Source organism: Miniopterus natalensis, chromosome 18, assembly GCF_054644295.1.
Source record: "Miniopterus natalensis isolate mMinNat1 chromosome 18, mMinNat1.hap1, whole genome shotgun sequence".
Classification (NCBI taxonomy): domain Eukaryota; kingdom Metazoa; phylum Chordata; class Mammalia; order Chiroptera; family Miniopteridae; genus Miniopterus; species Miniopterus natalensis.
The window spans coordinates 23160831-23174745 of record NC_142098.1 but is presented as its reverse complement, the minus strand read 5'-3'; the positions used below and the strand labels follow the sequence as shown (position 1 = coordinate 23174745).

Genomic DNA, 13915 nt, shown 5'->3' with positions numbered 1-13915 from the left:
AGGGCCACCAGCAATGAGAGGGGCACTAGATGTGCAAGAAAGGGGGAAACTGAGACCTGCCACAAGGCCCAGGGACCAGTTCTCAGATGGATGAGCCAGGATCCCTTCCTGCTCCAACTGAGCAGGGTAGCAGGGTTGTCCCCTCTTCACCCCTTGAATGGAGATTCCCAATTGTGCACCTCAGTTTCCTCAGCCCAGTGCTTGGCAAGAAGTACTTGGAGGGGGCAGGCAGGGCCACAGAGAGCAGAGAGGGCTCTGGGCTGACAGCTGCCAGCTCTTCAAAGGGCGCTCTGTGTGTGTTTGGCAGGCAGCCCTGCCCGTGCCCACTTGCCCGTGTCCAGCTGGCATGGGGGCTCCTGAGCTGGGTACAGCAGCTCAGCCTGGCGCCTGGGCTCCCAGCCACACACACCCACTGTCTCAGAGGCCTCTGAAGCCACCCTGACCCCTCCATTACTGAGCCTTCCCCACCTCTTTCTTTCTCTCCTTTGGCTGGATTCTTATTGCCCACTCTTCTTATCTCCTCTCCCATCGACCCCATTTCTAGGTGCCGGGGAAAGGGAGAGACCCCTTTCACACTCCTAGGTACAGGGAAATGGAAACGCAGGGGAGGGATGCAGCTGGGGCCAGAACCTTGAAACCATCTAGTCCTTGCCTCCAGCTGACCCCCAATGGCTGCTTACAGCTGCTTATTCTGGGAGGACATCACTAACTCTCCCCTTAGCGCAGGAAGAGGGATCCCTGGCCAGACCCTCACTTATTCCAAGGCAAGGGACCCAGGGCCTTAGGTGTGGGGTTCGGGACAGGCAGAGGAGCCCCACCAGGCACTGAATGCCCTCCCCTGACACTACCAGGTGAGTGTGAAAGCAGGGATGTTCCTCTCTCACTATTCCTCTACCACCTCCAACCCCATCCCCAGCAGGCAAATGTCCTGGGTGACTCAGTCCTGCAGACAACAGGCTCTGGGGCCTCATGAATAGCAGTTCACACCAGAGGCAACAGCTGGGCTGCCTGAGCAGGCCCCAGCACCCTAAGAGGGTCCTTGAGGGCTTACCAGGGCCCCAGGGAGACAGGGGTTATTATCGTTCCTGGCACTGGGAGGGAAGGGAATTTGGACACAACCATCGAGTAAATCTGGGCAGAGATAGCTTCATACCTAGCTCTCTGGCCTCTGCCCCTGGGCCTTCCTATGTCTAGAGGGGCCGAGGCTTGGAAGGTGGTTCCTTCTCCTCCTCCCCAGCAATGTAACTGGGGACCTTTATGGCAGAGGAGCCCCTGGCCTAGGAGAGTGCAGTGAGTCTTCCGAGGCACCTATGGGCACTGTGGAATAATCCTGCATTAGCATGGTGCATCTGTCCCCATTGATAAGCCAACATTGGTACATCTTTATTAACTAATGCCATGCTCTGTGCAGGCTGCCTTGGTTGTTCCTTGCTGCCCCTTTCCCGGTCCAAGGTCCCATCCAGGACCCCATACTACATTTACTAATCATGTCTCCTTAGGCTCCTCTGGGCTGGGACCATTTCTCAGTTTCCTTGTTTTTGATGACCTTGAGAGTTTTGAAGAGTACTGGTCAGGGACTTTACAGGCTGTCCCTCTGTTGGGATTTGTCTGATGTTTTTCTCGTGATTAGGCTGGGGTTATGGCTTTTTAGGAGAAAGAGCCCAGAGGTAAAATGCCATTCTCATCACATGCTATCAAGGGTACATACTATCAGCAAGATTTATTGCTGTTGATGTTGACCTCGATCACCTGGCTGAGATAGTATTTGTCAGGCAAGTTTCTTCACTATAAAGTGACTCTTTGTCCCCACTTTCTATATTGTACTCTTTGGAAGGAGTGAGGGGCTGTGCTCCACCTCCCTGAGCACACAGTATCCACATAAATTATTTGAAATGACTCTGTAATGGAAATTTGTCTCTTCTTCATTGATTTATTTATTCAATCATTTATTTAGATCAGTGCGATCTCATGGATATTTATTTTACACTTTGGATTATAATCCCATACTGCTTCATTTTCTTGCTCAAATTGTTCCCACTTTGGCTATTGGGAGTTCTTTCTGTTGGTAAATAAGATTTTTCAAGAGAACCTAGAAATCCAGATTGTTTTATAAAATCTCTGGATTTTGAAACACTGAGTGAGCCAAATGAAATGCTTCTGCAGGACAACCTGAGGCAGCCCTGGGCTCTGGAGTTGTTATCTGGTTGGAATCCTGCTCTGCTGCTTGCAGTTGAATAATCTTGTGTATGAGTTAACTTGCCTGGGGCTCAGTTTTCTCCTCTGTGAAATGAGAGAATAGTACTCTTTGGATGGCTAAGGGGATTCTGTTGAATGTAACTCAGGTAAAGTTTGGGGCACTGGACCTGACACAGAATCCTTACTTATTAAACGTATTTGCCACATGCGTGAGCCAGGCATGGTTAAGCAACTCTCTATGGAGGGCAAGAACTGAGTTTGTTTTGGGGAGGCCTAGAGGAACACTTTAGGGTTGGGGGTGGCCAATGGGACCCTGTGAGCTCTGGAGAGGATGAGAATGGTAACTACCTACCCCAACCCTGGTTTTCACCATGAGATTGAGCGCTACTACTCTGTAGTAGCACCACATTGACAGGTGGGAGAGAACCCAGAGCCAGATGTCCTGTTTTACTCACTCTAAAATGTGAATGACTACATATCCCCAGAAAGGCAAGTCAGACTAGCAGAGAAAGAGAGGCTGAGTTTAGTGGAATAGGTGGGGAACCCACTGGCCTGCCAGGCTAGACCTTGGGGTTTGGTGGTGGCACCACCTCACACTTTACCTCGTGACCTTAAGCAAATCCAGTTTCCAACATCCTTCAAGGTAATTTCACAGTCTGCTCAAGGGTGGGTTCTGGGGGCTGGGGTAGGTACCTCTTTGTCCTCCATGCACAGAACCTTGAGAGAATCTGGTTTGCGGAGGGGGTGTGATGTTCAGGTCATCAGGCTGCTGGGTGCAGACGGAGACCATTGTCCCTTAGACACTGGGGCTTCAGGACCTGGTGGCAGAGGGCAGATGTATTAGTCTCTTATTGCTGCCGTAACAAATCACTATAAATTTAGTGACTTGAAACAATACGAATTTATTATCCTACAATTCTGGAGGCCAGAAGTCCAAAAGGGTTGTCAGGGCTGCAGTCTTTCTGGAGGCTCTAGGGAAGAATTTTCTTGCCTTTTTCAGCTTCTAGAGGCTGCCCACATTCCTTGGCTCGTGGCCTTGCCTCACTCCAACCACTGCTTCAATCATCATACCTCCTCTGACTCTGGGCTTCTTGAATCCCTCTTATAAGAGCCTTGTGATGATATTGGGCCCACTCAGATAATCCAGGAAAATCTTCCCATCTCAAGATTCTTAATTTAATCATAACTGCAAAGCACTTTTTGCTTTGTAAGCTTTGTAAGGTAACCTAATCATAGATTCTGGGGATTCAGATGTGTTTAGGGGGACCCCTGGCCCTCCAAACTGCTCCCCAACTGGTTTCCACAGCCTGAACTGCCCCATGGCTCAGTTTGGCCAGTGCAGGAATCCTCTCACTCAGTTCAGACAGCATCTCTCACAGTTTATGGGAATAACTATAAATGATGTGGGGCTCCAGCATGCAGTCCAGCAAGACAAGGCAAAAAACTCTAATAGGCCTGGACCTTTTGACCCACAAATTCCAGGAATTTATCCTAAAACATGCACTCACAAGTACCCAAAGATATACGTGCAAGAACAGAACTTTCAGCTTTCCTGCTGGTCAGGAAAACATGGGAACAATTTGCATGTTCAATAATGGACATCAGTTAAAAAAATCACAGAACATGCACAGAATCCAATCCAAGGCAGCACCACAGAATAACAAGGAAATATGTTAGCAATATACTGTTAAGTGAAGAAAAATAGTCTTCCAAATAATCAGCACAGTTGGATCCTATTTTCCTAAAAATTCCCATTTATGTTTATGTCATATATTTGCATTGGGAAAAGTGTGGAAAGATAGATACCAAAATATCAGCTGTGGTTATCTTGGGGTGGGGGTAGGATTTTTTTTTTTTTTTTTTTTACCATTGTTTAATATTTAGAGCAGGCCTATTGGGCCCTTAATACTTACTGTGCTAGTTAGTGAGTAGGGCTTTTTCTATGTGGATTAAAACCTCACAGAAGACTAGTTTGTTTTTTGGAGAAGGAGATGGGGTTTTAGTGTAAATAAAATTATTTTCTCTATTTTTGAATGTTTCTATAATGAATATTCATTATTTGTGCAATTTTTTTTCTAGTAAATACTTTTTAAAATTGTTTTAAAACTTACATAATGTGCAATTGACCATTTTAACTATTTTTAAGTGTACAATTCAGTGGCATAAAGCACATTCACCATGTTGTGCAACCATCACCACTATCCATTTCCAGAACTTTCCCATTACCCCAAACAGAAACTCTGCCCCTGTTAAACAGTAACCTCTCTCCCCGCCTCCCCCCAGCTCCTGCAAACACCATTCTACTTCCTGTCTCTATGAATTTGCCTATTCTAGGTATCTGATTTGGGTGTAATCATATAATATTTACCTGTTTGTGTCTGGTTTATTGCACTTTGCCGAATGTTTTCAAAGTGTGATTTTTGTTTTTTAAAGAACACTTTTTGACAAGTTCTAGGAAATGCAAGCCACCCTGGACAGGTTCCAATGGACCCTGTGAGGCCTGGTGCAAGGGTCTTTCCCAGAGACTGATCTCAAGTGAGGCTGGGGAGGGGGTACAGCTAAACAGCGAGCAGAGAAAGGCCCTGGGTCACACACACTGATCCACGCAGCCTTGTCACCCCTGAGCAGGCAGAGGACAAAGAAGAAGGGACAGCTGAGCTAGATAGAACTGCAGGCTCTGACCTCAGCTCCCAGGGCCCTGGCTGCTGGCCTCCAGGTCTCCTAGGATGTTTGTAAACACCCAGAGGCCAGAGACTCTTCCAGGAACAGGCTTGTGTTCCCGGTGACTGTGATAAGTGGAATTTCACTCTTCAGTGGAAACAATCCCCAAGGCATTGTGTTTCTGAATCCAGAGATGAAACCACCCGGCTGAATAATATACATTCTCTAAATTATTAAAGAGCCCCAAAGAGGGGCTGCCACATTGGGGCCATCAGTGTGTCTCCAGAGCAGCAGTATGAGTTCTCAGCGAGGCAGGACAGACAGGTCCCCAGCCCCCATTAGCTGTTCTGCTGCCTGGAGACTAAGGGTCGGCCCCAGGGTCGCTGGGAAAGTCTCCCTAATCCCAGGGTTGAAACTGACCCTTGTAAAAACAGGAAAGGACTCACTGTAGGGAGTGAGGTCTGCACTTGAGCAGGAACCAGGCTCCCTGTCACCTTTGACCTCCAGTGGCAGGGCCCAGCCTGGGTCTCATTCTGCCATGTGAACTTCGGCTCAGTGTTTATACTCTCTAAGCATGTTTTCCCCCATCTGTCCAGTGGGGCTTAATGAAGCAGCCGAACACCAACAGCTCCAGCGAGCCCATCCCTACCTCGTCCCATGTGGGAGCCCTGAGCGACGTGGGTGCAGTGCGCTGCCCTGGTTCACCATCCTGGGAGGACAGGGATATAGGGCACATAAGTGCTGGTACAGCACAGACTTGGAAGCATCAGTTAAATGCTGCTGCTGTCAGGATCACCGATCCGGTCTCTCCACCCTCCACCCACCGCCTTGCCTTTCCTGGTCCCCAGCTTTCTGCTTCCCGTGCTCCCTAAGGCAGCAGAAACCTGCTCCTCCTAAAGGAAGCCCCTGCAGCCCTGCGTTTACTGCAGGATAGTGAAGATGCTGGAGGCTGGCCCAAGTTCTAGCTTCAAGGCTACTCTTAGACAAGTGCTTTACACAAGGCCCTTGGGCTCAATGTTTGACAGAAGGAATGGCTGGCAGAAGGTTCCAGAAGGACAAGGCTGCACATCACCTGTCTGGATGACTGACCTCTCAAATGCCAGGATAGGATAAGACTTAGAGACACTGTGACAGACCCAGATGGGGAAGCTGGACTTGGGGTCTGCCCCCCTGGCGGGCCTGGGGTGGCAGAGGCTTCCTGGAGGTGGTGGCACTGAAACAGGAGTTTGAAGGATGAGTGAGAGTTCAGGGGGTTGTGTGGGCAGCAAAGCCAATGTGGAGGTTGCTTATCCCCCCCCCACACACACACACACTTGGTCCAGCAGCCTCAGTCCCATGTGCTCCTGGGGAGAAACAAACCAAGGTTCCAGAAAGCAGAGCCCAGTGGGGAGGCTTGCATTCAAACACGGGCTCTGGCATGCTCAGACCTGCACCAGTCACCCCTCTCCAGATCTCAGTTTCCTCTTCTGTACAATGGGACAGTTGTGTGGGATGCTCAGAGAGGGTGCTGGGGAGAGCTGGGTTCAGCTCTCTTGGGATCCACTTCTGTTTCCTTAGAACGATGTGCCTTTTTCCCCCTGATAAATCTCTCAGGGTATTTGAAGGCATCAGGACCAGACTCCTGTTGGGCACCTATATCCTGGTGGAAACCCAGACCTGGGAAGTCCCAGGTGAACAACCTGTACAAATTATTGTGTACCTAATATGTGCAAGACATTGCAGGGGTTGTCATTTCCTGGAAGCCAAGCCTAAGATGGGGAGTCTTTGAAAGTATCTCTTTGAGAGAAAGAGAGTGAGGGAGCAGGAGGGGACAGAGGAAGGTCACAACGGAGAAGTGGTGCCCCGAGCTGTTTTCCATCTCCAGCTCTGGAGCATGGATTGCACCACGTAATTGGTCCCACCTCGGGGCAGGGGCTGGGTTGTTAGACTCCTGACCTACTGCCTGACCTGGGGTGAGGGGTAATCTCTGGTCAGGCAGGTCTCACTCTGCCAAAGGCAATTTTCCGGAGACAAGACGGTGGTGAGCTGTTAGCAGCCACGTCTCCCAGCAGCTGGGGGATGGTGCACCTGAGAAAAGGGGTCTGGGCAGGCTCTGGCCTGACTGGTTACCTCTAGCACCCTCCACGGAGGTGGGTGAGTCAAGAAGTCTGCAGTTCTACAGGTTCTTTTGCCCTTAAGGAGCCAATTGACTGCACCGGGGATATCTGGGGAGTTACTTGCAGAGAGGCCCTAAGTACAGGTGGGGAGAGATTTCCAGACAACCTTTCCTGTTGCCTCCATCCCCACACACCCCTCTAGGGTCCCTGCAGCACCCCATTCAGAATCCAGGGAGGGAGAGTCTCAGCCCACACCCTCCCCTGCTCAGGAGGGAGCCCCAGGGGAGGAAAAGGGGCTTCACCAAGGCACCACGGAGCTGCAGCTGGGCCCCAGGTCCTCTGCCTTCCAGTTCTTTCCCCAGCACTGAGAAAGCCCATGACAGGCTCTCCTGTAAGGAGGAGCAGTCTCCCTTTTGGGGGTGAAGGTGGAGAAAGCTCCCTTGGTGAGCAGAAGCAAGCTCCCTTCTTACTCTCTGAACCACCCAGGCCACAGTGAGACTAGGGAACAAGGACACAGCCACCCCTGGGCCAGCCTGAGGGAGACTAAATGCCATGACTGCGCTGGGAGACAGGCCAGGGCAGCCGGAGGAGCCCTGAAGGGCAAGGGCTCTGAACATCTAGGGGTGCCGTTCTTGCCACCAGTGTCTCAGGCTTCTTGAGAAGGATGTGACTTTTGGATTTAAATGGTTTCCTCCCAGACAATCCCTTCACCCATCCATAAGGAAGGACTCCTCACCGGTTCTGAGCCTGTGGTGGCCTAAGCCCTGTTCATCCTAGGACAGCCGGGGTCTTGCTGTAGCCGGCAACACAGACCAGTTCTCCATCTGCAAGCACAGGAACTCAGGCCAGCCCAGCTCCCAGACTGCTCCATCCTCACTGGCTCCCCCTTGTCCAAGGATGCACTGAATGGAGCAGTTGCCACAGTCCAGTCTGTGCTGCTTCATAATTGTCCAGAGGCACCCCCATTTTACAGAGAGCAAAAGTGAGGCTGCACGAAGCAGCCAAACTTACAAAAGAAACAGTGGTGCCAGATCGGATGCTTGGGGCCTTGAACCACAAATCTGGAATCCTGTGTGCAGGTCTGACTGTCCCAAGTCAAGACCATATGGTAGAGTGGAAAACACACAAAGGGGCAACTGAAATGAGAAAGGGGGCGGGCAAGGTATCAAAGGAAGAAGAGCTTCAATTTGGGAGGGTAAAGGCAGAGAGGGGATAAGATCAGAGGCCACAGGGCTGTAAATAGCAGTTTAAGACAAACTACTTGGTGGACCTGCTCACCAAGCCTCAGAACCACCTGAGAAGCGTGAGAGAAGTGAAGTGAAGTGCAGCCCCACCTCCTATCTGAACAAAACTCACTTACCCTGAGACGTGACAGGACAAATGGGTGCCGATGCTTAGAGCAACTCATAAGCAAATGGGCCACAAACTGGGTTTGTGATGAATCAAGAGCCACTGGGGCATGTTTCAGATGCATTAGTCAGAGGCCTCCAGAGAAGCAGAGACAAGAGGATAGACAAAGGGAGAAACTCCACGATCTGTCCTCTGCAAGCTGGAGACCCCGGGGAGTTGACAGTCTAAGTCCCAGTCCAAGTCCAAAAGTCCTAGGACCAGAAGTGCCCATGGGCAGGAGGAGATGGACGCCTGAGGTCAAGGAGAGAGCAAATTCGCCCTTCCTTCCACCTTTTGTTTTATCCAGGCTCTCTGGATTGGATGGTGCCCATCCACACTGGTGACAACGATCTTCTTGACTCAATCTACCCATTCAAATGCTAATCTCTTCCAGAAAAACCCTTATAGGCATTATTTTCCCAGCTACTTGGGCATCCTCTAGTCCAAATTGACACATAAAATTATCATCATACCTATCCTGTCCCAATGCCCCGTCCAGACACAGAACCCAGGCTGGTAACACAGAGAGCTCTGGTACTCAGGGATGATCTAGCGCAATCTTCTCCATGGGTGGCCTTTCTCCTCCTAGTCCTGGACATGTCCCACCCAAAGCACTGGGCTCTGTGCTCAGAGACAGGCAGGCAGGGTTCCTTGCTGAGCCTTGTCTTCTCTGAGGGTTTTCAAAGGGAGAGGGGTACAACAGCCCTGCTGGAGGCAGGGAGACCTTTCTAGGAGGTAACCGGGCATTGTATTTCAAGGCCTTGAAAATATGTGCCTTCCTTGACACAACTACTCCCCTTTAGAAGTAATCTAGAAGTAATCAGGGATGCAGATCAAGATCTAAGGACAAAGTAAGCAGTTCACCACAGCGTTATTTATAATAACAAAAAGTGAGTAACCTCAGTGGCCGATGGTGGAAGATTAGTAAAATAAATTATGCTACAGACACATCTTGGCATATTATACAGTCGTTAAAAATCATATTCTCAAGGAATGTTTGAATAAATGAAGAAATGCTCATAGTATATACCTTAGATTAAAAAAACTGCATATGCCAGCCCAGTCCACTAGAATTCTGTGATGAAGAAAATGTTTAATACCTGCTCTGTCCACGATCGTAGCCCCTAGTCATGTGACTACTGAGCACTTGAAATCTTTGGTTAGTGTGACTAAGGAACTGAATTTTGAGTTCTATGAATTTAAAATGTAAATGTAAATAGCCACATGTATAAATGTAAGTAGCTTCTGTATTGAGCCACAGAGGTACAGTATAAGTCCAACCTGATTAAGAAAAGGTGTGTAAAAACATATGAAAAAAGACAGAGTATATACAAGCATAGCAGTTTTCTCTGTAAGATTATGGGAGATTTAAGTTTTAATTTTTCTGCTTCCCAATTTCCCAACAATGAACAGTTTCCTTCTATAATCGGAAGAACAATCGCAGAGGCACAACCCCCCGAGGGTGGGAGGGGGGAGAGGGAAAGCCTGGCGCAGGCGGAGTTCTTGCTGGCAGGAAGGCTGGGGCGCTGGCCTGGGAACTGGGGCAATCTGCCCCGAGCCAGCGGGGTTTGTTTTGACAGGACTGTTGTGCCTCTGGTGGCTTGGGTCTCCTCCAAGCTGCAGGGCAACCTAGGTGACACACTACATCTCGGTTTAGCTGGTGTGAGCATGTGTGTGTGCACGTGGCTCATGCCATCTGTTGCCAACCTGGCAGCGAAGCATTGCCTCTTCAGCTGTGTGATGGGTCTTGGGAGGATTTTGTTGTTTGAATTTCTCTGTTTCCTCCCAGGCCCGATTTCAGCTGCTTCCCCAAGTTACCCATAACTTTAAGGAGCTTCCAGCTAAGCTCTTTGCTGGGGCCTCCAAAGGCTTGAAAGCAGGAGAAAGTTCCTGCGAGTGGGTCTCAGCAGACGGCAAGGAAGAAACCTGGGCTTCGCTGGTGCGTCAGGAATTTAAGAGTTTGAATTATTTGAAGCGGCAAGAATAAAGGGAGATGGAAATTCCCTGAACACATAGCTGGAGGCTTTTACATTTTTTATAAATGGAGGCCACAAGCAGTGGTTCCCCAACTTCAGAGTGCGCAAGACTCACCTGGCTGCTTGTTAGGAATGCAGAGTCCTAATATAAACCCCCGGGATTATTTAATCCACCCTCATTTTACAGATGTAGAAAGTGGGGCCAGGGAAGCCAAGCGGGCACAAGCTGGTCAACAGAGCTGGGATTAGAATCCGGGTGTCCTGACTATGCTGCATGAGTGTCTTTCACTATATTACACTGCCCCTCAGTCGCCTGTGGTACATGTTTGGCATCAAGGGAAGAGATAGACAAAAGTGGGGTCCAACCTATTCTCTAATACCAACTGGAGGTCCAACAATTCAGTTCAATTCTATCACTATCGAGTCAGTGCAGACTCCACAGATTAAGGGCTCAATCAGACAAGACTGCCCCCACTTCAAATGCAGCCACAAATGGGATGCCCAGGCTACTCACAGTCTTGCCCAGCCCATAACCAACCCCATCAGGTTTGATATTTGCTAGAACAACTCACAGACTTAGAAAAGTCCTAAGGCTGCAAATGAAGAGCCAGATGGGGATGGCCCAGAGAGAGGGTCTTGTGCATAGGAGCCTCTGGGTCTGCGGAGTTGGGGAGCACACCACCCTCCCAGCACGTGATGTGTTCATCAGCTTGGAAGCTCCCCAAATTTTGTTGTTTAGGGGATTTTATGGAGGCTTCATTTCGTAGGCATGATTGATTAAATCATTGGCCTTGGTGATTGAATTCCATCTCTGGCCTCCCTCTCCCCAGAGGTTGGGGGTGGGGCTGAAAGTTCTAACCCTTTAGTCACAGGCTTGTTTTTGCTGGTGACCAGCCCTCATCCTGAAGCTATCTAGGGCTCCCCTGGGAATCATCTCATCAGAGTACAAAGACAGTAAATTCCAAGTGTTTTAGGGGCTCTGTGCCAGGAACTGCACAAAAACCAAATATTTACTTTTTATTATACCACACGGGGTATTTGCAATCATCTGGAAAATACCGCTTGCACTGCAAAGACAAAATAGGCCTCCACAATGAAGCTTATTCGCATCATTTCTAGCCTCAGTTGTCAACAGCGGTCTCAAGGGCACACACAGGTCACAACAGACACTGTTGGTGCAGGAGGGCAGGTGTGTACGTGTGTGATGGGGGATGGGCAGGTTCCCCTCCCCGTTCTCAAGACCCCCAACCTCAGATTCAAAGGCCCCATAAAGGAGCTCAATGGCAGAGCTGTAACAGAACTGCAAGGCCCAACTAGAGATGACAAAGATGAGGAGATGTGATGAGGCGTCAGGGACAGAGAGGGTCCACCTGGCACCCGCAGGAACCCAAAAAGCTTCCAGATTTTAAAGATGCCTTCCATTTGTCAGTTAGGGTGCTCAAATTCAGGCAGGCTTAGGTTATAATGCAAAGGCAGTTGTTAAGTGGAAGAAGGAAGACATTAAATCATTAACAGAGATTAGTGGGGTTAGTCAAAGACATTCGCTTCCTGTCCTCCCTGCAAAGGAGAGCAGGGCAGCTGGGTCCAGCACCCTCCTCCACACACTGGGGAGTTTGGCCACAACTCTCATGGAGAGAGGGCACCCACAGTAGCTTCATGTCACAGCTGTGGCCCAAGGGACAGCTCAGGATGCTGGGCAGTTTGAAGATGGGCAGCTCCCTTTCACTAGAAAACCCAGACATTGACTGTAATTCAATTTTGTGTCGTCAAATTTCAAGCTTATTCATCCAGGTCAGGAACCATTTATTTGCATCGAACAAGTCAAGGCCTGCTGCAGTATCTTTCTACCATATGGCATGTTCGTGTCCTGTCTCTGTGCATCTGTCGGGCTGTGTGGGTGAGAGGAAGGCTGACTCGGCAGGCCCTGTAACCATCGGCTATGTTGGGAGGGGGCAAATGGTCTCTCCCAGCCTGCTTTTAGAGAAAGGGGAATTGGGGGGCACCTGGTAGTTTACCTGTGTGAATCACTCATCTCCTGGGGAATGTTCCAGGAGCCACTTGGGGGGTTCATATTGGAATGCCTGCTAGCCCAGAATGGGATGCAGAGAAAGCTCCTTGACACCCAGAAAGCTCATCACCATGGTAACCACTCCATCCCTGAACTGCTCATCCCTTGGACATCTCACTTGTAAGGAGACTGACAGAAAGGATACAAGTTTAAAACTTTTTTGAGGTGAGAGTCATATACATAAAATTAACTGTTTTAAAATGTAAAATTCAGTGGCATTTAGTGCATTCACACTGTTGGGCAACCATTACCTCTGTGCTCGCATGTTTTTGAACTTGTATAACTGGGATTATACGTTAGGCCTTCTGCAACTTGCTTTGTATCTCAATGCTGCTCACGAGGTTCATCTGTGAGGATGCACGTAGCCCTGGTTCATTCTGTCCACATCTGTGTCATATTCCACCAGTGACTATTTCACAACTGATCCTTTCTTCTGATGCGCATTGGGGGGGTTTCCAGGTTTGTCTGATCACCAACAAGCCTGCCTCCCTGTGCACATGCTGTGCTTCTCTGGTGTAGGAAGCTGTGTGTGTGTGTGTGTGTCCATGAGTGTGATTGGGGAATGAGCAGGTTCCCCTCCCTGTTCTTAGGACCCCCAACCTCAAATTCAAAGGCCCCATAATGGAACTCAATGGCAGAGCTGTAACAGAACTGCAAGGTCCAGCTAGAGATGACAAAAGACGAGGCAATGTGACGAAGTGTCAGGGACAGAGAGGGTCCACCTGGTACCCTCAGGTACCCAGTGGAGTTGCTGTGTCACGGTATGAGTGCAGCTCCAGATTTATTAGATGGGGCCAGTGTTCTTCAAAGTTGTGCTAATTTATATTCACATAAGCTTGGCTGTCTTAGGGAGCTGGGAGCCAGGTGCACAATTTAATTATAGTAACTTAACACTTGGATAGTGTATTTCATTTAATAAAATGCTGTGAGGTAGACAGGGCAGGGTTATTAACCAGTCTCATCAACCTTTTTGAAGACAATGAATTTGAGACTCAGAGGGACTCAGCCTGGATCCCACCCTGATTTAAGGGTAGAGGCAGGAGGCCAACCTGTGTGTCTGCCCCTGGGGGTGCTCTCTCATGCTGTCTCCCCTCCTCCCCTCCCTAACATCAACACCTGCACCCTGCTTGAGCACAGCTCAGGCAGCCTACCCACCAGCTTTCTGAGGTCACAATGAAAGTTCGCTGGCAGATCCTGGAGAGGAGGAGGCCCTGAAGGAGGGTCTTTGTTGTTTGGGCCATTCCAGGCTGCAGGAAGCTGGGGCAGAATCTTCTGGACTCTCACATCCCATTTTCCTTGTTGTCTACTTGCCTGTGTACAAAGATTGCATCTGATAGTGTTTTTGAATCTAAGTTGCTGTAGGAAGGCACCAAAACCAAAACACTGCAGGAAAAAAAGACTTTGAAAAAGTCCTAAGCAGAAACTCTGGGTGCACCTGTAAGCCCAGGGAAGGAAGTGCAGAGGGAATGGCATTTAGGGCATCTTGGCAGCCATCTGGGCACCCAGTCCCTCCTCCCCTCAACCCCTGA

General features: G+C 49.5%; 1 protein-coding gene across 2 annotated transcripts in view; it reads right to left on the bottom strand.

Annotated features, from left to right (window-relative positions):
• Positions 1-2919, bottom strand: part of BCAR1 (BCAR1 scaffold protein, Cas family member) — a 38604-nt gene extending 35685 nt beyond the window's left edge. For both annotated transcript variants that reach the window (XM_016196637.2, XM_016196653.2), the window contains exon 1: positions 2890-2919. In XM_016196637.2, coding sequence (XP_016052123.2) covers positions 2890-2904 — 15 coding nt within the window. In that variant the 5' untranslated portion in view covers positions 2905-2919. The remainder of the gene's footprint in view (positions 1-2889) is intronic.
• Between the last annotated feature and the right edge of the window lie 10996 nt (positions 2920-13915).